Raw genomic sequence first — 23150 nt, forward strand, 5'->3', positions numbered from 1 at the left:
GAACAGAGTCTGAGAGGGCGAGCAGATAAGTCCACCGCTGTAACGCTTACACCGAACATACCGCCAGACATTTATTACTCTCTGGGGGGGGGGAAATAGGGCTCCAAAATGTAATCACAGACCACTCTATCAACATGGGAGGGGGGGCGGGACTCGCCCATTGAAATATGGACCATATTACTCAAGGCAATCAGCCCTGTGTTGTTCTTCTGCGGGCAAGGCCACCCTGCAGTATGAGGCAGGGGTGTTCGCTGGTGACCCAGCATTCCCCCAGGGGATAATTCCCAACTACTCTAGGAGACTAGATATACTACAGTTTAGGGGTTGTTAATTAGGATGTATACACAACCTGATTGGGGGATTGGTGTGGGAGGAGGGAGGGATTGGGTTGTTCACTGTTATTTTTTACTGCCGCTAAATGTCAGATTGTTGAAGATGTCACATTATAGGTTGCTAACAGGTCTAGAGCCATGCCAACTGATTGCTGTCGTATACATATGGTCTAGGCCCCCGGACACAACACAGCACATGTATGTGAAATTACGCGACATGGGGCACAGCCTTGCACTACCGTCATATCATAGCCATGTCACCGAACAATGACCTCGCTGAAATGTGTCACTTGGAACGTGCGTGGACTAAATGACTACAAAAAGACAAGGTTAGTACACTCTTCTCTCACTCTTCTCTCACCAGGCACGGTGCAGACATTTGCCTTCTGCAAGAAACGCACTTGACAAACACATTGAGACCCAACCTAAAATCCAATCGCCGGGGGAGGTGATTACATCCAGCTATTCAAACAACTAATACGGAAAGGCCTTCCATGGAAAACACACCACACAATAATCGACACTGAGGGGTGATATATATTGTTGTGAATTATATCACCAGCTGATCATAATTGTGAACACATATGGCCCCAATACTGATAGTCCCGAATTCTTCAATCAGGTATGGCATGGGATTCAGTCTCTGGGAAATGCAGCGGTGTAGTGGGGGGTGACTTCAATGTAGTATTATCAACACTAGTAGACAGAGTGGGCATATCCCGCACACATCACCACAGGCGGCAGCCGCATTTTGACATATCATAGAAGACTATCAGCTTACAGACTTGGGGCGCACACTACACCCAAATGCCCGTGAGGGAACCTGCATAACTCAGCAACACAGCTTGTGGTCCAGGCTGGACTTTTGGTTAACCTCCAAAGACCTACATCCTTGGGTTACAGACGCCTCGCACCACCCGAGGACACTCTCGGATCATCCGTCTGTACTGTTGCAGCTCCGTGTCCCAAAACCATACATCCAGCCATTTACCTGGCACTTTCCACCCAACGCACTACTTGATTCGGTGTTTCGAGAGGAAATATACAACAAAATAACAGAATATTTTAAACTGAATGAGGGTGTGGTAGACTCTGTGGGAACCATCCAGGAATCATTCAAGGTGGTCATACGAGGGACCTGCATAGCCTTACAGTCAGGGGTACTCAAAGACATACGAACCACTTTGGCAAAAATTTAAAGCAAAATCCGAGATTTAGAAAGTCAATACTTTTGTGACCCCTTCACCCATATCACTGGCCAATATAAGAGTCAAACTGACGGAATACCAAGAAGAGGCATAGAGGGACACTAAATACTTGCACAAATACGCACAGGACCTCAGATATGGCGAGGGACATAGACCAGGGAAGACACTAGCAGGCCTCCTAAGACCACCCAGAGGATCAGCATACATCGCGGAACTTCACAACCCAGATGCACCACTATCCCTTTCACCACCAGAAGTCCTGCAATCCATGACAGCATTCTACATGCAAATACACACCACCCAAACAGACCCATCTGTATCTGACATAACAGACTACCTAGGTTCGCTGGAGCTATTATGGCTCAGCAGGGCACACTGTGAGTACTTGGACGCCTCATTCACGGCAGATGACATCCGACAAGTGATTAACAGCCTACCGGCAGACAAGGCCCCATGTATAAAGAGCATGCAGACCTACTGGTGCCGCGACTGCTGCTGGTGTACCAGGAGGCCCAGGACATATTGCCGCCATCTATGTGCGAAGTGACAGTAATAACACTATTAAAGCCAGATAAAGATCCCAAGAAATGAGACTCATACCACCCACTTTCGCTAATACATTTGGATGCGAAAATATTTGCCAAACTCCTATCAAACAGAATGCAGCCATTGCTCCCACTAATAGCACACCAGGATCAATCGGGCTTTATTCCAGGCCGCTCCACCACACACAACCTGTGCACACTCTTTGCACTCCTCCATTACCTGGCACCTCACGTGCCAACCATAGCCACCCTGTTACATGCCACAAAGGTGTTTGATTCCTTAGAATGGAAATTCCTCTTCACACTACTAACTCAGCTGGGTCTCAGTCTGACCTACATCCAGCAAATCAAACTATTGTAAACTCAACCGCAAGAGTCAAAGTAAACGGGCTCATATCCAAACCAATACAAATCACAGGGGGCACGCGTCAGGACTGCCCACTCTCGTCCTTACTCTTGCGGATTGCCATGGAACCATTACCAGCGTGACTCAGACAACACCGCACATATCACGGCATCTGATTCACCTCTAGAGGTCTGATCGTGCCTATGTACGCCAATGACATATAGTCCTGTCTTGTAAAACCCGAGGTGAACTTCGTACCCGTGACCAGGGTATTGGTGCAATACGGGGGCCTCACTGGAATCCAGATAAACTGGGCCAAATCTACAATATTTCCACTAACGGATGGCACCCCCCCCCCCTTCGAATCTGAATACCCAATAAAATGGGCAGATAGACCTACAAGGTACTTGGAAATTTGGATAAGCAGAGATGTGCAGGAAATATGGACGGCAAACTACGGCAGGGTCATGGACTGGGTACACGACAGATTACATAGATGGAAACATTTGCCACTCTCCCTGGTGGGCCACATCGCAATCACTAACATGATAATCCTCCTCAAATTACTATATACTTGTTTGTAAGTATACCAATGCCACCAACGGTGCATTTTTTCAAACGTCTTCGGTCCAGCATAATTGAACTAGTATGGACCGGGAAACAGCCCAGGATATCTTGGAATGACCTCACGCTACCGTTCGCGCAGGGTGGATTTTGCACTCCGGATTTTGAACTGTATGCCTACTGCGCCCAGGCAAAAATCCTGCACTTCTGGCAACACCCAACGCAATTTCAACCACACGTAGCCGTAGAACTGGACAAAGTTGCCCCTCTGCCCCTACACAAGGCCCTATACCAACCTTTCAAATGGCCCAACCGTGAAATAGACACAACAGAGACTCTGAGTTGGGCCTGGACAGGGCTTGCCAAGAGGTGCTGTTCGCGCCATCTATGCCCATAGCAGGGAACCCATTTATCCTGCCATTGCTGGATAACGCTGCAAAAACTTAGAGCGCAGTTACATAAAATCATGACCGGAGGAGATCTTTTCCCTGAGTGCACGTTTCTCACACTACAGCAAATGTGCAGCTCATCACAATGCTCGGCACTAGACATGCTCCTATACTACCAGATTAGAGCGGCAAGCAAGGCAAGATACACTACGTTTCCTGGGGCCCCTCTGGCATTGCCAGCATTGGCACACATCATCACAGTTACATCAGCTTGTAAACTGATTACACAATTATACACTACTACATGAAGAGAGTCCCCGATTACTATTCCACAGTCACGTACAGCTTGGGAGGCAGACACAGGCACTGACATTACTGACCAGCAGTGGTCGTTTTGCTGTAGTCAACTGGAATAACTATCTCCAAACTACCGCCTAAGGCTTATCCACTTCAAATACCTGCACTGCATTTATCTCACACTAACATAGCTGCACCGTATGGGACTACACCCCGACACACAATGCTAGAGATGCAGATTCACCCAGGCAACTTTCATAAACCTTGCTTGGGAGTGCCGGCCAATTGCCATATTCTGGCTCGCAGCACTGTCTCATATAGAGAATATGACCGAACAAACATTATCAAAGACCCCATTGGTGGCCCTGTTGGGATATGTACATAGTACCCTGAAGGCAGTGAGAAAGCTAACAGCGCCACTGATACTCCTGGCCAAAAGACAAGTGGCAATACATTGGAAAAAGCCCACACCTCTGCCAGTCAGGGAGTGGGTGCGGGACATCACATACTGTAAAGACCAACTATCACACTATTGGAAGCTAATGCCGACCCGATCCCACCCCAAGGAAAAAAATGGGATCCATTTATCAATTGGCTCAGGACGGTAGGAGAAGAAGAGTGTTAAACCCAGTGGTAAAGGTTAGGACTCACTCTTTGTGATACAACAGCGAACTATATGCATACAGCTGGGGGGTGTAGACCATGGGGTCGCAACAGTAAAGCCTAAGGGTCGTGCCACACCCATGACCACACTAGACTGTTCATGATACCATACGGTGTACTATGATTGTGACAATGTAAAAATGTAATTCACAATTTGCTAACGATGTAAAACCAAAATGGTGACATTTCACTTAATTACATCCCTTTGTTTTGTCCCCCCTTTCCCTTTTACTTTATTGCTGAATTCTTATTGTTGCAAAAATTCAATAAAAAGAACTTAAAAAAACAAAAACATTTCCCTCCTGCAAAGAACTGGACTACGCTTTGCAAACGTTCTCTCCTCTTCCTAACTAGAGACATCCAACAAGACGAGAAGTTGTGGAAGGGTCCAATCATAATGGCACCAGTGAACACAAGTTGTACAGGTTTGTATTGCAATGTGTGGGATACCATATTATGCACTAAAGGACATAGCAACAAAGGCATGTAATGCACTAAGCAAAAGGGATGGCATGTGAATATATAATTCAGGGATAAGGGTATTTTTTTATCAGCGTAGATGTTCTTAGCAAAAGGTAGAGTTGCAAAACTAAAGTGCCTATGTATCTGTGACTGTTCTTATGCAAAACACTAGGATACCCACTGTGCGTAGTCCATGCTACATAAAACCACAAAATAAATATATATTTTCTGACTCTTTGAAAGCAGTGGAATTGGTACTCAAACAATCACTAAAATTGATAACTTTGCTAAGTTAGTCATACATAGTTATTAAATGTGAACCATCACATGGAAGCCTCCTTGACGGTTCACTTTATTCTGGGATCATATGTGGAAGAGGGGATTGCACACTACAGCCTTCATGAAGCACAACAGTTTCTGCAGGAATAAGAGCAGCCTTGAGGGCTTGTGCCAACACTACAGGAAAGGAAGCCTTGGGAAAATGAGAGGTAGGGAGGGGGCGGTGTGAGGGGCGTTTGATGGAGGTCACTGGGAGACGTGCAGAGAATCCGAGACAGCGAGGCCAGGAAGGGATCAACACTCACAGAGAGAAGAGACAGGGGACATAGAGGAATTGGAACTGAAAGGGCAGTAAAGTAATAATGGTAGTGGCATGAGCTTATACTCGAGCAAAAGTCAAATATAGGTTGCCAACTTTTAACAACAATCGAATACACTGCTGTACACGATGTTTTTAATTACTAGCTTGAAACAGCTTGTTTAGAAAGAAATACCCAGAAAAGGAAAGCTTTAGATTGTGCAATAGTTACCTAAATCTCACTACATGGATCTCTTCATATCCAGACAGTCCATCAAACACATTTTGAACCTATAAATAAAAGAAGAAACACACCATACGTTACGCCGTAACTATGTACATTTGTATTTAAACAAGGACATCACATCAACAGAGGCGTCAGAATATATTGCAGTACAGTGAGGCACAGAACAAATACATATTTGCCGAGTAGTTCTTTATTGAATTTTTTACATTTTCTATAGCTATCATATTTCAGACATTTACAGGCAGTTTGTCTTACAAATTGCAGCCAGGGGCTTAAGACAAGCCTCTACAGCCCTGGGGCGAAGGAGGGCCGACACTTCAGGGACCCCTCAACATTTGGGGGGGACCCCATTCAGCCCACGGCCAATGAATATCTGTGAGATATGAGGGACTCAGATGCCCCTCTTCACATTCTGAAGGAGCTCCGTTATTTCTCGTTGCGCCACTGATTTCAGTATCATGTTGGAGACACTCGGCCACACAATATAAGCATCGTTTCTGCTTACTGTAGCAATAATACTGGTGAGCAGCAGCTGTGACTGTGACTAGATGAGTACCGCAAAAACCCCAGCAATGGCGAGAAGTTCTGGCTCTGTAAATATGTAATACATATGTTTCCAACAATAATTGCTTCAACTTTGAGTGAATTTGCAACTTGTATATACCTGACTCTAACCACTAGCATCTGTATTAGAGGTATGTACTTATTAGAATTCTTATGGGAGTTTAGAGTTTATTTGTTTCGTATGTTTTATGTAATTCATGTACTCTGAAGTCCTTATATAATGTAACTGGCTCGAGTAAAGTCCACACTATATAAAAAATGCATACATAAATATAGTAAACTGCAAACGAACATGAGTGGAGAATCCAAGTACAGCAAATCTATCTTATCAGTTCCTTGTGACAGATGAGTGCAGTGAACCAGATCATATGTATCCATACATAGCCACATTACCTTGAATAAATCCTTTACTCACTGAAATATCTCAACCCTATAAACACCCATGTCTATACATGTTCGCTACGCAAATTCTTCAAGGGGGTCTAGTATCTTAGTTGGCCTCCACCTTTCATTTTTATCAGCCCTAACTTGAAACTCGCACCTTTTCCAGCCTGAATGCAATGGCTCGACATTGCATCTATTTCTGCATGTGCCCATCTCTTTAGGTCTCCCAACCAATCGCCGGTTCGCGGGACAGATAGGGTCTTCCATGCCATGGAAATGGGTCTCTTTGGGAGCCCATGCAACCTCAACAGACCAGCATACATCCTTTGTTTTCGTCGTGTGTATCACTGCGCCTAAGAGACATCCGGTCACCTCCTTCAGTATTAACATACCCGCCAAGTAAGTCACACGATCCCGTCCCAAAACTGGGAGTTCATCGACACTGCCACACCATATAGTAATAATCAGCGTCTGTCTCTCCACACCTGAGACATGCACCCGATTCTCCTGAGTACACGTGTCCAATCCGTTTCGGAGTGAAGTATGTGTGGTGCAAGTGATTGCATTCTGTGTACTTGAGCCCAGAGTTTCTGAACAGATTTCACGTTACTCCAGCGTGTGCCCATTGTTCATCAGATAACTCCTGATTCAAGTACTGTTCCCACCAAGCCTTTAGAGGCTCCAACCGCATACCCGATTGCAACACAGGGCACAGGTTTGATTACTTTCCTCCCTTGTCCATGAGTCATGCATGAGTAGCAAGCTTAGGCAAAGTCAATACCATTTTTCTTCTCTACCTTGCGTTGACCTATTTATTGGCTTTGCTAATTTTGTTTTGTTTCTCGTAGTTGGGTACCAAACATGCAAATATGTGCATGGCAACCATCTAATGGATTTTCTAATGTTTTTTTTAAACCCAGCCAATGACAGCGCACACAAAATGCCAACAGCCATTGGCTAAAGGGGTCTGATTCCAAAGCCTTACCATTTGTATCGTATTTATGTACAATGCATTGTTGTATTGGTAACATGATGTCTCTGACACTTAGCTGTAGGCAGGGCCTAAAATTGAGCCACATACCAATTTGGTCACATGCTGTGTGGTATTTACCAGGTGCAGCAATTTACCCCTATTCCGCCTTTTCTTCTGGACAATGAGGAATAATATTCACAGTGTAGTGTTTCCCGCACCATATTCTAGATATGTGGGAATATGATGTCTGCTTTTCACCCAGTACATTTTGGCTGGTTCGAGTTACTGAGTTTCACCAGGTTTATTCTGTTCCCTGCGTAAACAGGGTTTCCGCAGGGACCCTCATAGTTAGGACCAAAGGACGTTTGAATGAAATGTACATTGGCAGCCTAAATGAACTGATGTCTGAGACAAAATCTCAGAACCGATGTGAATGTTTGCTTATGCACTTAGGGATCACACTTTATTTTAAATGAAACAGTTGTGTTTTAGTGTTTTTGCTCGTTTTGGTGTACGAAGCTACTTCTCAGAGGCGATGGTATAAGAACTTTGTTGACTGCTCCACTAACGCATTTAAATAATGAACTTCATAGAAAACAATCTGATATACAAGTCCTGGGTTTGCAATGCCTTTTCAAATAGTTTGATCGCACTATGCTCCATTACAAATTAGAGTTCAGAATCTTCTATGCAAGGATGCTCCTGCTGGAAAGAAAGGTGGGCCCGGACACTTGTGTTAACGATCACTAACATCAAATATCCTTTATTTAATGACCAGCCGTGCAAATGTGTGCAAGCATATTTACTAGGTATAACTTTAATGCATATTAATTGTGTTCTATCAAACGCAAAAGCCTATTGCGAGTTTAATGCACAATTGTTCTATGATAGATGCCATTAACTTAAAAGTGAATTGAAGTTATTGTTGAACAGAACAATATACAAATAGCGTTGAGATATCGTATCACTGCAAAAAACAGCTTTAGATAGTACAGCATTACAGTAGAAACATGCTCTTTCAAATTAATTGACTTTGTGAACTACTAGAAAGTATTAGCGGCAAATGGAGCACCACATCAAAGTAAATATTATAGCCCAGCAGCTCCAGTTAAATGATAAGCAACATTTATTGGTGCCTAAGTGTATGACATTCACTGTCATATTCCTATACCGCTCCTTGCTGTTTGCCCAGCTCTATTTGCTGACTTTCCCCTTATGTACCCTTTGAAGATGTCAATCGCTTCCTTACACTCCCATTTGGAGGACAGTGGATTTGGAAACATTGTGGGGCAGATTTACAAGCCCCTTGCTCCTCTTTTACGCCGCCGTTGCGTCACTTTTGTGATGCAGCGGCGGTGCAAAACCAGCGCCATGCTGCGGGGTATTTACAACCTGAAGCATCTGGGAGATGCGTCACATTGTAAAGCCCTGCGCCAGAAGGAGGCGTTCCTGCGCAGGGGGAGCGTTCCGGCGCAGGAACGCCTCCTAAAAGTGGTTGAGTGAAATCTACAAGATTTCACTCAGTCACTTTTGAGCCCATGCTGCGTCAAAACCCTGCGCCTGCTTGAAGCAGGTGTAAGGATTGACACAGCATTGTAAAAATAGGGCCCCCAGAGCATTGCTGGAGCTGCATCGCGCTTGCGACACAACTCCAGCAATGCGCCGCCTTCACGGCACAGATGCGTCACGCATCTGTGCCGTTTTTGCCCCATGGTGCGCCGCATTGTAAATGCGGTGCATCCATGGTGGCGGAGCTGCGGCGCACAATAATTGGCGCATCCCCGCTGAAATGCAGGGATGCACCAGTTATTGTAAATCTGCCCCTGTGTGCTCTAGAACCCTTCCCATTGGAAGGTGATTAATCTCACGCTACAAGAAATCACATATCAATTAAAAAACCAATATTCATAGTCAATTTGAAAGAGTAACACACTAAACTGCTCTTTGGAGAATCGCCAGGCATCTCAACAAGATCTGAAAGTCAAGGTGTTGATTTGATCTTTTTTCATGTCTTTGTTAGCTCACACTGCTGCTTGATTTTGTTTTAATTCTTGAGTTTTCCCTGGCAATTGTTTGTGACAAATATTAATCAATTAATTTAATTTGCTGATCATGTTTTTCATATGCTAGTTTGCTGTCACTAAAGATCAGGAATCAGCCCTCCAAGCCACTGCTTCAAATTGTCAGATCAGCTAGCACACAAAGGTACTACATTAAAGTGATAATATCCTACAATACATTTCCACAAGACAACCACAAGAACAGAAACTGCTTTGGTAGATTAAAAAGCACACTGCAGTAGTGTGTATGTAAGTTCTTCACTTAGAATTATGTCAGGCGGTTGCAACAGTCAACACCAAAGCACACCAGATTTAAGGCAATCAGAACAAGAGAATCAGCAGAAATCAAGTGTACTTGGGAGAGCTTTAATGTATATGGGAATCTTATTCACGATGGCCTAAATAGGATACCGTATAGTGTTGTCATACATGTAGCATTTTCAGGGTACGACAGACTACACATGTGACTCTAATAGCACAAATGGTAAAATAAAATACTGAAGTACAAAAGGTCACTTTTGTTGCATGCGCATTTCTGTCTTTGTTCATTTCTGCGTAGAAAAATGTACAAAACAGTAACGATATTATAGATTCCAAAGGGCTTGATTACGTTGGCATCAATTAACTTGTTAATTAACGAACCCCCAACTTCCTTTGTTTAGTTGGGTTTTGTCTGTATAAAGAACCAAATGAGTAGAGAACTAAGGTCAAACAAGGCAGACAATTAGAGGGCAATTACTTGAATCCGAAATGACAGTTCGATTAAAGTGATCAGTTTGTATACGTAAGATTACGCTATTTTTCCCCCAGAGGTTTTAGGGCGTGTCTGTACTGCATTTCACAAACTCCAAGGTAAGACAGAAAGGGCTTCTCAGTATTTCAGCGCAGAAACAGTTTCTTGGATTTCTGACATTTTTCCGACTCTGTTGCACCACTTGGCAACAGAGGCCTCATACTGTCTAGCATAAAATGGAAAGGCTAATTTTTTTGTCAAAAATATTTTTTTTGAAATATGTAGGAGCATACAGTGCACAGGCGTTCGCGGCTACAGCAAATGGTCCCACGCAGGGGATTACACAGACATAATGAAAGCTTGGCATACATAGAAAGTGGAAACAAAAAGAGAAAAAAGCGAGAGGGCGGGGGGGGGGAAGCTCCTCATCAGAGTCAATAGCTAGTTGAGAGTCACAGCTGCTAAGGTATCGGAGCAAGTCCCCCTACCACAATGAGTTGCCAGGCATCAAAGAGCAGGTTCTTTGATAGACAGTTGACCAAGCCTCGTTTAGGCAGATAAGTGGCCGCATTATCATGTCAAACAGATCACTCTCCTCTGACGCAGCCTGGTGGCGAAGGAGGCAACTGTAGCTCAACAAGCCCACCCCAAGATGGGGCAAGCACTGAAATGATTAATAAAAGAACAAACCCTCCACCCCCCCCCCGTGGTGGCGGCAACATTTCTAAAAGGAAAGATGAAGAAGTGAAAAAAGCACTAGAAACATGTACGTCGGTCAGAGCTGAAAGAGGTGTAGGGCCCTGACGGTAGAGGGACAAACAGCAGAGGGGAGGCCCCGAGAGAGTAAAGCGACCAGCGGGCCCCATTTGAATTCAAAGTTCTTGTAGTCGTCCCTGAAGATGTCAGCCATACGTTTAAGGCTCAATAGTCTCCAGAGGCGGGCTTGCCACAGAGATATAGCCAGAGCTTCCTTTTTCTTCCAGGCAGCCGCCAGAGTGACCTTGGCCGCCCCAATGCATTGCCACATGATCATCTTATCTGCACGGGTCTAATGTTCTAAGGAAGGGTCACGCAGCCCCAAGAGAACCCCCGCCATAGTAGTAGGGATAGGGTAACCCAACATTCCTTTTATGTGTGCTAAGATTTCATCCCAACAGGGCCTGATAGATGGGCAATCCCAGTGGTAGGAAATATACGCCAGAGCTTGGAGGGATGCAGGTACCAGTCCATCATAGTTTTAAGGTGCGCCTCTCAGAGATCTATCGAGTGGTTGAATCGGATAATATCAGCCCAAAGATGGGTCCATTCTTCGTCTAAGATAGGGCGTTGGATCAGCTCTTCCCACATACTCATGTACCTGGGCCGAGGTGAGGTGGTGGTTTTCAGCAGAAAGGCGTAAATAAAGGAGATCACCCCTTTCATTGAAGACGACTTGGAGAGAAAGGCTTCGAACTTTGTAAGGGGACGAGTAGCAGCTTCCCTGACTTGAGGATTAAGGACCCAGTGCATTAGCTGAGTGTAGTGATAGGATTCTGAACCCTCCAAGGCGAACTCCCGCTTGTACTCCTCAAAGGTGAGTGGCTCGCCATCTCGGAATAAATGGATCAGGGCTAGGCAACTACCCCGCTTCCAGGAATCAAAGGGGCCCTCATGAAGCACTGGAGAAAAAAGGGAGGTGTGGTGGATCGGGGTAAAGGGCTATGGAAAAGAGGTTCAGCTATCGTCATCCGAAACTGTGTCCCATACCTTAAGTGTGGTGCGTGTAGGCGTGCTAATGTAGGCGTTCGGGGGCCTATCTCTATGCGGGCGCCATACCAGATCCCATGAAGTCCGACCTGTCACACTGCGATCCATATGAAGCCAGTGCTTTTCAGATTCTTTCTGGGACCATCCGACCAGCATCCACAACTGAGCGGCCTTGTAGTACAATTGAATGTCTGGCAGGCTCACTCCTCCCACTGTGCGGGGGCGGCGAAGCAAGGAGAAGGAGAAGCGTGCACGACCCCCTTACCAAATAAAACGCAGGATCATGGTCTTGAGTTTCCGGAAGAAATCGAGGTCTAACTCGATAGGTAGGACTTGAAATAAATAGAGAAGTTTAGGTAAATGGGTCATCCTAATGGCAAGTATGCGGCCCAGCCAGGAGAGGAAAAGTGGTTTCCACTTCGTGAGCTCAGCTTGGATATGCGCAAGAAGGGGAGGAATGTTAGCCCCATATAGCCCTCAGATGGTTGGTGTCAGGGAGACTCCTAGGTATTGGAGGCAGGCAAGCGGTGTGATGGAGCGAAGCTGGGCAACCTTCTCCGGAGTGAGAGAGAGATTGAGAATAAAGGACTTCCCAGCGTTTATCTTAAAGCCCGACAGTCTCTCATATCGTTCAAGCTCAGATTGTAAGCTTGGTAGGGTGCTGTTAGGCTCTGTGAGGGATAAAAGCACGTCATCTGCAAAGAGTGAGATCTTGTGGGAGTCTCCAGTAAACGGAATGCCCTTGATGCTTGGGTTGTTGCGAATCGCCATGGCTAGAGGCTCAATGCTGAGGGCAAAAAGTAAAGGGGAGAGGGGACACCCCTGCCGAGTCCCAGGCGAGTGTGGAAAGGAATCGGAGTGCACCCCATTGACTATCACTCTAGAATTAGGATCGCGATAGTTCGCTCTTATCATATCAAGAAATTTGGGGGGAAAACCGAAGGCAGTAAGCGCACGGAAAAGGAAGGACCAGTCGACCCGGTCGAAGGCCTTCTCCGCATCGAGGCCCACTAAAATCGCCAGAATATGGCACCTGTTGGCCTTTTCTATAAGGTGAATGATTCTGCGGGTATTGTCGTGTGTTTGACGCCCTTTAATAAAGCCTGACTGGTCTGGATGGATGAGAAGTGGCATAAGATCATTGAGCCTTTTCGCAATGATAGATGAATAAAGTTTAGCATCTAGATTAAACAATGCAATCGGCCTTTATGAGGCGCAATGTTCGGGGTCTTTCCCTGGTTTGGGAATAACTGAGATCACCGCTTCTGACATGGTGCCTGATGTCCTCCCCTCCTCGGCCATCTTGTTGAAGAGAGAGACAATATGGGGAGAAAGCTCAGAGGCGAATGTCTTATAAAAAAGCGCTGTATATCCGTTGGGACCCGGGGCTTTATTAGATTTTAACAAGTTAATTGCTAGGGTGACGTCCGCCAAGGTGATGGGAGCAGTAAGGAGATCTTTCCATGCCTCAGAGACCTGCGGCAATGTCAGTGAGTGGAGAAAGGCCTGTTGTGCTTCTTCGTCTAATGAGTCTCCCGCGTAGAAGTCCCTATAGAAGGACCCGAAGATAGCTGCCTTTTCCTCGTCCTTGTGGGTGACCCGTCCCGTTGAGTCCAGGTTACCCCCTATATATTCTCTCTCTCGCTTATCCCGCAATTGGCGAGCTAAGTGTTTGCCTATCGTATTGCCTTGCGTGTAGGATAGGTGTCGTATTTTAAGAAGAGTGTATTCTTTTCTATTAGAGTAAATAGCCCGGAGTTTACCCCTGAGAGCGGTGAGTTGACGTTGTGTTTGTCTCGTGGGATTCGTTTTATGGGAGCGCTCTGTAGCAGCCAACTCAGCCTCAAGGGCCTCGCTCTCTCGAGCGCGTTGTTTGTTCAGGACAGCATTAAGGGCAATGCTTTCACCACGAAGAAAAGCCTTAAGGGTGTCGCAATTAGTAAACTCCGAAGTATCTTCTGGAGGGTTAGACATGTAGAAGTCTGCGATAGCAGAACGGAGCTTAGTGCAGGATTCCTTATCCCGCACGAGAGAGGGAGGAAAGTACCATTTAAGAGTAGCAGGAGCAGGCCCACGCCACTGTAGGCAGATTGAATACAGGCCATGATCAGAAACCGAGATGGGAAAGATTGAAGCGTCCTGGAGGACGCCCTGCAAGGTCTGGCTAATAAAAATGTAGTCCAAACGGGAATATGTTCTATGAACATGGGAGAAAAAGGTGTAGTCCCAGGACTGAGGGTAAAGTGCGCGCCATGTGTCTAAGAGGCCAAGATCCCGGAAGCGTTGTTGTGTCTCCTCAGTAAAGGTCCCCCGCTTCTGACCTCTGTAAGTGTGTGCAATCCAAGCCCTTTTGCGAAACTAGATTAAAATCACCAAAAAGAATAAGGGGACCCTCCACAAAGTCCACGATCCTCCCCAATAGATTGTGTAAGAAAGGTGTTTGACCCGCATTGGGAGCGTAAAGGGCAATGAAGGTGCAGAGTCTCCCCCTCAGGAGCCCCTTAACCATGATCCAGCGTCCAACTTTATCGCCCTGAACCCCTAGTGGTTGGAACTGAATCGCAGGGCGAAGAGCAAGGCCACCCCACTGTGTTTTGTAGGTGTCGAGGACCTGTAAATAAGTGGGAACTGTTTATGCTTGACTCGTGTTTCATCCGCTCTGGATAAGTGGGTCACATGTAGGGCCACCACATCAAGGTGGTGGTCTATGATGTATTTCCACACTTTAATACGCTTATGCTGTGAGTTCAGGCCCTTAACATTCCACGTCGCTATGGTAATGGGTGTCATGTCACTGATGGGGGAATGTCACTCTCTCTGAACCATAAGGGACCCAGTATACCACCGCCCTGACCACCCATCATGGGGTACGAAATGCCTCAGGCCCAGACTGAAAGCTGCTCCAGTGTCTGTAAAGGTGAAAATACCTAGGTTAAAAAGCCACCACCACTCCTCCCCCCCATTCAGCCCATTAAACCTCCCAACAACCCCATACAAAACAAGCAGAAAAAGAAATACAAGTAAAGAACTAACTAAAGTCATGGTTCCCACAAAAAGCCAAATAGGCCCAGGTGTGACCATGGAGGACTTCGGGTCCAGGGACCCGGTCCACGCCTGCCCCCGCAGGCTAGTGAATCAATCATTCAGGGGCATTATAACACGCAAAACCTTAGGCATGAAGATAATCAGTGGACCAGTGCATCCAAATCTACATCTGGGTGGAAAGACACAGGCATTATATTACGTTAGACCTACCGCAAATGTCCAGTTCACTCTGGGCGTCTCAGGTCCTCGCAGCCCTTAAGGAATGCCAATAGTAAGTCAAAAAAGTGAGGCGGCTGCCTCAGTCTCACCCATGAGAATCAGTAGCAATGGAGGGCCCCCTGCAAAAAAAAAAAGGGGGGGGTATCAGCAAGCACCAATACAGGGGCCACAGCGGGGCTAGAGGAACACTGTCCTCAGCTCACCCGGTAGATGCAGGCCCCCACCGCAGTTTAGTAGCGAGGTTCACCGGTGCCAGAAAGTAAGGCAGAGCACCGGGAGATGCACACAAGTTCATGGAGCCATAGCAGGGTAAAACAGTCAGCGTTTGGAGCCCCGTGACCACATGAAGGGAGGAGAAGTTCCCGCCGGGGCTGGGCTCCGCGAAGATCCTGGCGCCGAAGCCTCCGTCCTAGAAGAAATGCCCAGCAACTCCAGGCCCTCCTGAAGATCTGTGATATACCATCTTTTATTCTGGTAGTCAAAGCTGAGACCGAAGGGATAGATCCAGCGAAATCTAATTTTATCGTCGCGCAGTTTGGTGTTTATAGGTCGGAGCGTCTGTCTCCTAGCCAGCGTGGCAGGAGCAACGTCTTGGTAGATGGTGCAGGAGAAATTCTGAAACGTGACAGAGTCTTTGCCCCGTGCCGCCTGCAGGACAGCTTCCTTGGTTTTATAAGAGTGGAATTTGGCCAGGACGTCGCGTGGTCGTTTCTTCTCCCCCTGCTGTAGAGACCCCACTCGGTGTACTCTGTTGAGTTTGATCTTAAGATACTGCGGGCCGTTACCTCCAAGAAAAGGCCCACCACAAACGCTTCTATATCAGGCCCATCTGCGCCCTCCTCCAGATCTCTGATGCGTAGGTTCTCCCGCTGCGACCTATTCTCGAGGGCTTCTGCCTTAAGTTCGCCTGGAGGATTTGCTCCTTAAGCGTATGGACATCATCTCGAAGCTCCACAGTGATTTGTTGTTGTTCTTGGTGATGGGTTTCTAGGTCCAAAACCCTCATGCCTACAGATTCCACATCACGCTGTAGAGATGAGAGGCGTTCCGAGAGATCTGAGCGGAGCTGGTCAATAGAGGACTTGATGTCCTGACCGATGACCTTGCGTAGATCCATTTTGAAATCCTTCAACATTGTCAGAAGTTCAGCTTTGGTAAGGGCCATCGTCGATGCAATTGTGTCGCCTCTCAGCGAGGCCCGTTTTTCAGCTACTGAAAAAAAGTCCGACACCTTAGCAGTGGTCTTTGTTGTCGACCTCTTCGGAGGCATAGAGTGGTGCCCCTGGAAGCAGCGTTGGGAATGGGTGGGCGTTAGGGTTCCAGCCCGCAGCGGGGAACGGTTGCCACCTCTGGGCAGTCACCTCAGACAGTGTACGGCCCCTCCGGGGTTAATGTTAAAGGAAGGCGAGGGAACACACCACGGGCGTCAAGATGCCCAACAGAAATGCGTAGCAGAAGACAGGAGGGTCCAGGTCGCTCCATCGGGCCATGGGCATCCAAAGGGTAGGGTCACCGCGTTTCCGCGCTCCTGCAGGCTCTGAGCGTACTGTTAGCCAGGTGGGGGCCCAACACGTCTGGGCGCCGTGACAGCAAGCAGGTAGTCAGCGTTACTTCGCCCAACCCCGAAGCCCAGGTCGAGAGAGCGGTGTAGGGCTTAGTGGATCCGGCCGTGGCAACCCTCGGAAATTACAGCTCAGGAGCCCAGATGGCAAGAAGGGTTCCAGGTGTGGGGGAGGCCTTCACTCCAGTATGCAGCAGACCCGGGGTGTCGGAGATGTCCCAAAGCAAAAGCCAGGGTCCAGTGATCAGGCAGCTCCCCAGGTGGCGCATCAGAGCTGTAAATTATTCGGCTAAGGCAGAGGTATGTTGGTAGCAGGGGAGCAGCCCCTCATGATTAGATTAGACCTCCGAGCGCGCCGCCATTTCGCGCCGGAGGGAGCGCCATATTAGGGTCAGGCATCTGCAGTAGTTAGTAGAAAGGAGCACCGGGTCCTGCGCCCCCCCTTTCGACTACGCCCCACCACACCTGTGCTCCAATGGGCACCCCGAAAAGGGCGCCGAGGTCTCTCCGTTCGCGGATCTGCCGCGGGGGTGGTCAAGCCGTGGTCTGCCCGAGATCAGGCCGCCATTTTGGTGTCGGGCGGCGGAGCGCTCCGAGGGCCCCCAGATCGGAGTAGCCACTGTCAGCCGCAAGCCGCAGGCAATCTCGGCGTCAGCAGGTGCCGGCCAGGTTCAGCTGCAGCAGGCGTCCATTTTGGGTACTCGAGCGACACCGCAAAAGCCAAGAAGAAGCGCAGGAACAGCGCGTGGACCGGGAGCCGCAACAGTCTACGTCTGTTTGGCCATCTTGCCCGGCCACGCCTCCGGAAAGGCTAATTTTAAGGCATAATATACATTAAAAACGTTCAATATTTTTTTTCTAAGCGTGAAAGGAAAAAATGAACATGCCTCACGACGGCAAAAGATGAAAAGAAATCTTTAGGGGACCGATTTTAAAAAATACAATAATGAAGACCACAGCCTGTATTTTGTTTTTGATAACCTTACTACCGTTATGTTTGCCAATTTTACATTAGGGAGTATATATGTTTTCACAATTTCAAAGTAGTATTTCGAAGTTAATCATTGATTTTGGGAACATGATAATATTATTTTAAAGATATTCAAGTTTAGGAAAACATTTATTCAGGAATACATACAATGGGGCACAGTATGTAACAGCTGAAACTTTTGGCTAATGTATCTCTGAATTGTCTCCCAATTGCCATTCAACATCTGCACTATAGTTTCTCTGCTATAATCTGTAACTTGTCCTTTTTCTGATGGCCAATAGGAAATTGTATCCTTGGCTGCAAGACGCACAAATACTTTCAACATCTGACTGATAATTGAGCCTTGGATCTTTCCAAGAGGAATGGAATCACCATTTGTCTCCAAAAAGAATCATTTTTTTTATATCAAGATGGAAAATGAATAAACGTATAACAAAGTGCAGTCTCAGCAACAGGTGCAGGTTTGGGCGGAATCTACGGTCACAATTGATGTTTCCCAGAAGGACAAGTGCTTAGAAGAGCTAAGATCAACAGATGCGTGCATCTGGAATTACATGCAGGATAATGCTGAGAAGCAGCCAGAAATTATTATATTACTGCAAATAGCTGAACAGCACACTTTTACGGGTATGAAAGACAAAAATGCATAGACTAAGTAACTGTTTATGTAACATTATGGCTTTTTTTTGTTCATAAGTATATCACAATAAAAATTCCCTAACAAAGATGTTTTGAGAGTGAGGTACTTTTTCTCATTCCACGCCTGGACTATTTGTTTTGTGGTACAATTTCCCACTGGTGAAAAATACACTATGTTGAACGGCACTGTTAACAAGGGACAATTATGGTACTGACGTGAAAAGGAGAAGGCACACTTCCTAGTCTTTGTGCCAATGCACTTTAATAACACAATGATCCTCTTGCAAATAACCATTCTGGTTAACCCGCCATCGCGTATACCCCCAGCAAGAAGTGCATGCTCAAAGCTACTTGGTGCCATACTCTGTAAGTTTAGTTGCAGCCATTGTCAAAGCAGGCGAAGATAGCTGAAAAACAACCAGTGAACTTTGGAAAATAGTACAACAATTCATGACTTACAAGTGAGGTAACATCCTTCTCACCAACTTTACTTTGGGATTGTCCCTCCACCATATCTGACAGTACAATGCATTAAAGGTTTCATACACATATTATGACATGATATCAGAACAAACCAGTGATTTGGCAACCCCGTCATGTAAGAGGTGTGAGGTCAATTCCTCATATATCCATTTTGGATTTACCCATACAACAGGCCATCCTCTAACTCCCTGACGGACAGCCATGAATTACAGGTCAATGACTGAGGGCTACTGTGTAATCAAGATTTAAGCTCATTGGGCACCGAAATTTACAAACACATTCTGAGACTCTAGTATCCTACACCAGAATTAGAGATGGGCTGCCTAACATAGCAACAACTGCATGTATAGTGAAGATGGTGGTGAATCAGCCTGGCAAGCACACCGATCTTTTAAACATGTTTTATTAGTTTGCTTCTCCTGTTCGTCTTCCCATAAGTGACAGACCGGCACATGCTTGGATAGCCAGATACAGGGACCTTTGCAGTCTAATATGAGACCAAAGTGCTTCCAGGCTTTTGCCCTTATGTTATTGTGGCTTCCTCTACCATACCACCAGCCTACCGCTACCACACTCCCAGTGTGCAGAAACAAAGTGTGAGACACTGTCACCTTGCTTCACTTGTACTCCTTAATGCTGTTGGTCCACTATGTTTGCTTTTGCTGCTCTATTTAAATGTTCACACACCACTATGTTTGTGAACAGCTTTCAATAAAATCGAAGTGACAGAAAGTGTCCTGTTTGGTGGGAAAGTTTGCAATCTCTATTATGATTAACAGTGTCTGTATGTATTAGTTGTTTGTGAACCTTATGAAACGATATCTGTAATATATGCCAAGTGGAACTGCTATATGTTGTATGTTGTTGAAAAAGCTCAATAAAGAGCTATATGTGTGTGTACATCTACATTAAATTACCCAGTGGCAGACACCACTGGGAAGGTATAGTCACTCACTCTTTCATACAGTTACTCACACAGCCACCCACCCATTCATACAGCCACTCACTAACCCATAAAGCCATTCATACACCCACTCACTCACCAATACAGCCACTTGCACAGGCACTCGCTCACCTATACTGCTTCTCACACACACACCTATTCACCCATAAAGTCACTCACATACCCACTCAGACACCCATACAGCCATTCAGACACACACACTTACACATAGAAACATACAATCATATAGCTACTCACATAATATATTTTAGAAATAGTATCACTCATTATTGGTACACAAAGTATACTAATTTAACTTTTGGAGTACCTTAGTATATATCTTTAACAATCATAAACTATCGTAAAGACTCACAATCACTGGATTACATCATCAGTGATGTCATCAGTGATGTCATTTGAGATGTAATCAGTGATGTCATATGAGATGTCATCAGTGATGTCACTGACCATGTCAAAAGTGAGGTCATATGTGAGGTCATAAGCAGTGGCTTGAAGGGGCGTATTTATAACTGCTGAATTTCTTTGGTTTTTTATGAGTGAAATCTGAGTCTAACTATAACGTCCCTGTAACCTATGGTATTTTTAATACAAATTGCTGTTTTCAAATATAACGCCCTTGTCACCTTTGTTTTTTTCAGTTAATTTCTAACGTTTTTTTAAATTCTATTTCCTAACTATAATGTCCCTGTAACTTTTGTTTTTTAACTGAATTTCTGAGTTTTTTCAATTCTATTTCCTAACTAAAACTTTGCTGTAACCTTTGGATTTTTAATTGAATTTCTAAGGTTTTTAAAATGTTATTTCTTAACTGTAACATGTAACCTTTTAGAGTGAGTGTGTGACTGGGTGCAGGAGCATCTCAGTCATTGTGTGAGTGAGCGAGTGTCTCAATGTGTGTGAGTGGGTGTGTGAGTGTCTGAGTAAGCTGGGATATGGCTACATAAGTGTCTCATTGGGTGTGTGAGTGGGTGCATGAGTGTCTGAGTGGATCAGTAGGTGAGTGCATGACTATCTAAGTGAGTGTCTAAGTGGGTCTGTGAGTGAATGCGAGAGTGTCTGAGTGGGTTTGCGAGTGCTTCCATGTGTGTGAGTGTATGAGTGTCTAAATGGGTCTGTGTGTGGGTACATGAGTGTCACACTGGGTCTGTAACTAGGCACCTGAGTCTATGAGTATGTCTGTGAATGAGTGTGTGAGTAGGCCTGGGAGTGGGTGCGAGAGTGTTTGAGTGGGTTTGCGAGTGCCTTCATGTGTGTGTCAGTAAGTCTGTTGGTGACTGCATGAGAGTCTGAGTGGGTCTGTGAGTGGGTGCATGAGTTTCTGAGTGGGTGTGTGAGTCTCCGAGTATGTCTGTGGGTCTGTGAGTCAGGGTGTAAGTCTCTGAGTAGATCTGTGAGTAGGCAAAAGTATAAGTTATTCTGTAAGTGAGTGCATGGGTATCTAACTGGATCTGTAAGTGGGTGTGAGAGTGTCTGAGTTGTTCTGTGAGTGGGTGCGGGAGTGCCTGAGTGGGTTCTGCTCATTCTTGGCTTGTTTTCTGCCTTTTTCTGCTCACCTCTGACCTATATTTTGCCTCTTTCTGCTCATTGCTGACCTTGACTTTGCCTCTTTCAGCTTGTTTCTGATCTTTATTTTGCCTCTTCTGCTCATCTCTGACATTATTTGCCTCTTTCTGCTTATTTCTGACGTGTATTTTGCCTCTTTCTGCTCGTTTTTGGCCTTTATCTTGCCTTTCTTCTAATTTCTGACCTCTATTTTGCCTCTTTCTGCTCGTTTCTGACCTCTGCTTTGCCTCATTCTGATCATTGTCAGCCTTTATTTTGCATCTTTCTGCTTGTTTCTGGCCTCTATTTTTCTTCTATAGGCTTGTTTCTGATCTCAATTTTGTTTCTTTCTGCTAATTTCTGACCTCTAATTTGCCTCTTTCTGCTCGTTGCTGACACCCATTTTGCCTCTCCCTGCTTGTCTCTGACTTTATTTTGCCTCTTTCTGCTCATTGCTGATCTCTAATTTGCCTCTTTCTGCTTGTTGTGTTCTCTAGTTTGCCTTTTCTGCTTGTTACTGACCTTTATTTTCCTACTTTCTTCTCATTACTGACCTTTATTTTGCCTCTTTCTGCTTGTTCCTGACCTTTATTCTGCCTCTGTTTGCTCGTTTCTGACCTTTATTTTGCCTCTTTCTGTTCGTTGATGATCTCTATGTTGTCTCTTTCTGCTTGTTGCCGGCATCTATTTTGCTTCGTCCTGCTCATTGCTGACCTTTATGTTGACTCTTTCTGATCACTGCCGGCCTTTATTTTGCCTCTTTCTGCTTGTTTCTGGCTCCTATTTTGCTTCTATCTGCTTGTTTCTGATTTCTATTTTGTTTCTTTCTGCTAATTTCTGACCTCTATTTTGCCTCTTTCTGCTCGTTGCTGACACCTATTTTGCCTCTTTCTGCTCGTTGTGGTCTCTAGTTTGCCTTTTTCTGCTTGTTGCTAACCATTATTTTTCTACTTTCTGCTCATTACTGACCCTTATTTTGCCTCCTCTTTCTGCTTGTCCCTGAACTTTATTCTGCCTCTGTCTTCTCTGTTCTAACCTTTATTTTGCCTCTTTCTGCTCATTGTTGATCTCTATTTTGTCACTTTCTGCTCATTGCCGGTATCTATTTTGCTTCGTTCTGCTCGTTACTGACTTTTATGTTGACTCTTTCTGCTGATTGTGGACCTTTATTTAGCCTCTTTCTGCTTGTTTCTGACCTTTATTCTGCCTTTTACTGCTCCTTTCTGAAATTTATCTTCCCTCTTTCTGCTCGTTGCGGACCTTTATCTTGCCTCTTTCTGCTCGTTGTTGACCTTTATTCTGCCTTTTTTGGCTCATTTCTCACCTGTATTTAACCTCTTTCTGCTAGTTGCTGACCTACATTCTGCCTCTTTCTTCCTGTGTCTGACTTTTATTTTCCCTCTTTCCCCACTTCAACATGGGACTGCAGGGGGAGGCTCAAAGCCCCTGTGGTACCAGCCAGCTCCCGACTCCTGCAGGAGCGGGCATTGCTCCAGCAAGCAGGGAGCTGCTTGAAATAGAAGCTCTCTGCTTGGAGGAGCAATGTTTTCATCTTTTTCACTGCACACATATTTACATACAGGGAAACAAATGAAAACTCTGCTTTCTGCAATCCG

General features: G+C 45.7%; 1 protein-coding gene across 1 annotated transcript in view; it reads right to left on the bottom strand.

Annotated features, from left to right (window-relative positions):
• LOC144773831 (interphotoreceptor matrix proteoglycan 2-like) overlaps window positions 1-23150 on the bottom strand; it is an 896924-nt gene that overhangs the window by 371962 nt on the left and 501812 nt on the right. The window contains exon 7 of the mRNA XM_078658926.1: window positions 5616-5674. Coding sequence (XP_078515052.1) covers window positions 5616-5674 — 59 coding nt within the window. The remainder of the gene's footprint in view (window positions 1-5615; window positions 5675-23150) is intronic.

The sequence above is a fragment of the Lissotriton helveticus genome, chromosome 8 (assembly GCF_964261635.1).
Source record: "Lissotriton helveticus chromosome 8, aLisHel1.1, whole genome shotgun sequence".
NCBI classification, from domain to species: domain Eukaryota; kingdom Metazoa; phylum Chordata; class Amphibia; order Caudata; family Salamandridae; genus Lissotriton; species Lissotriton helveticus.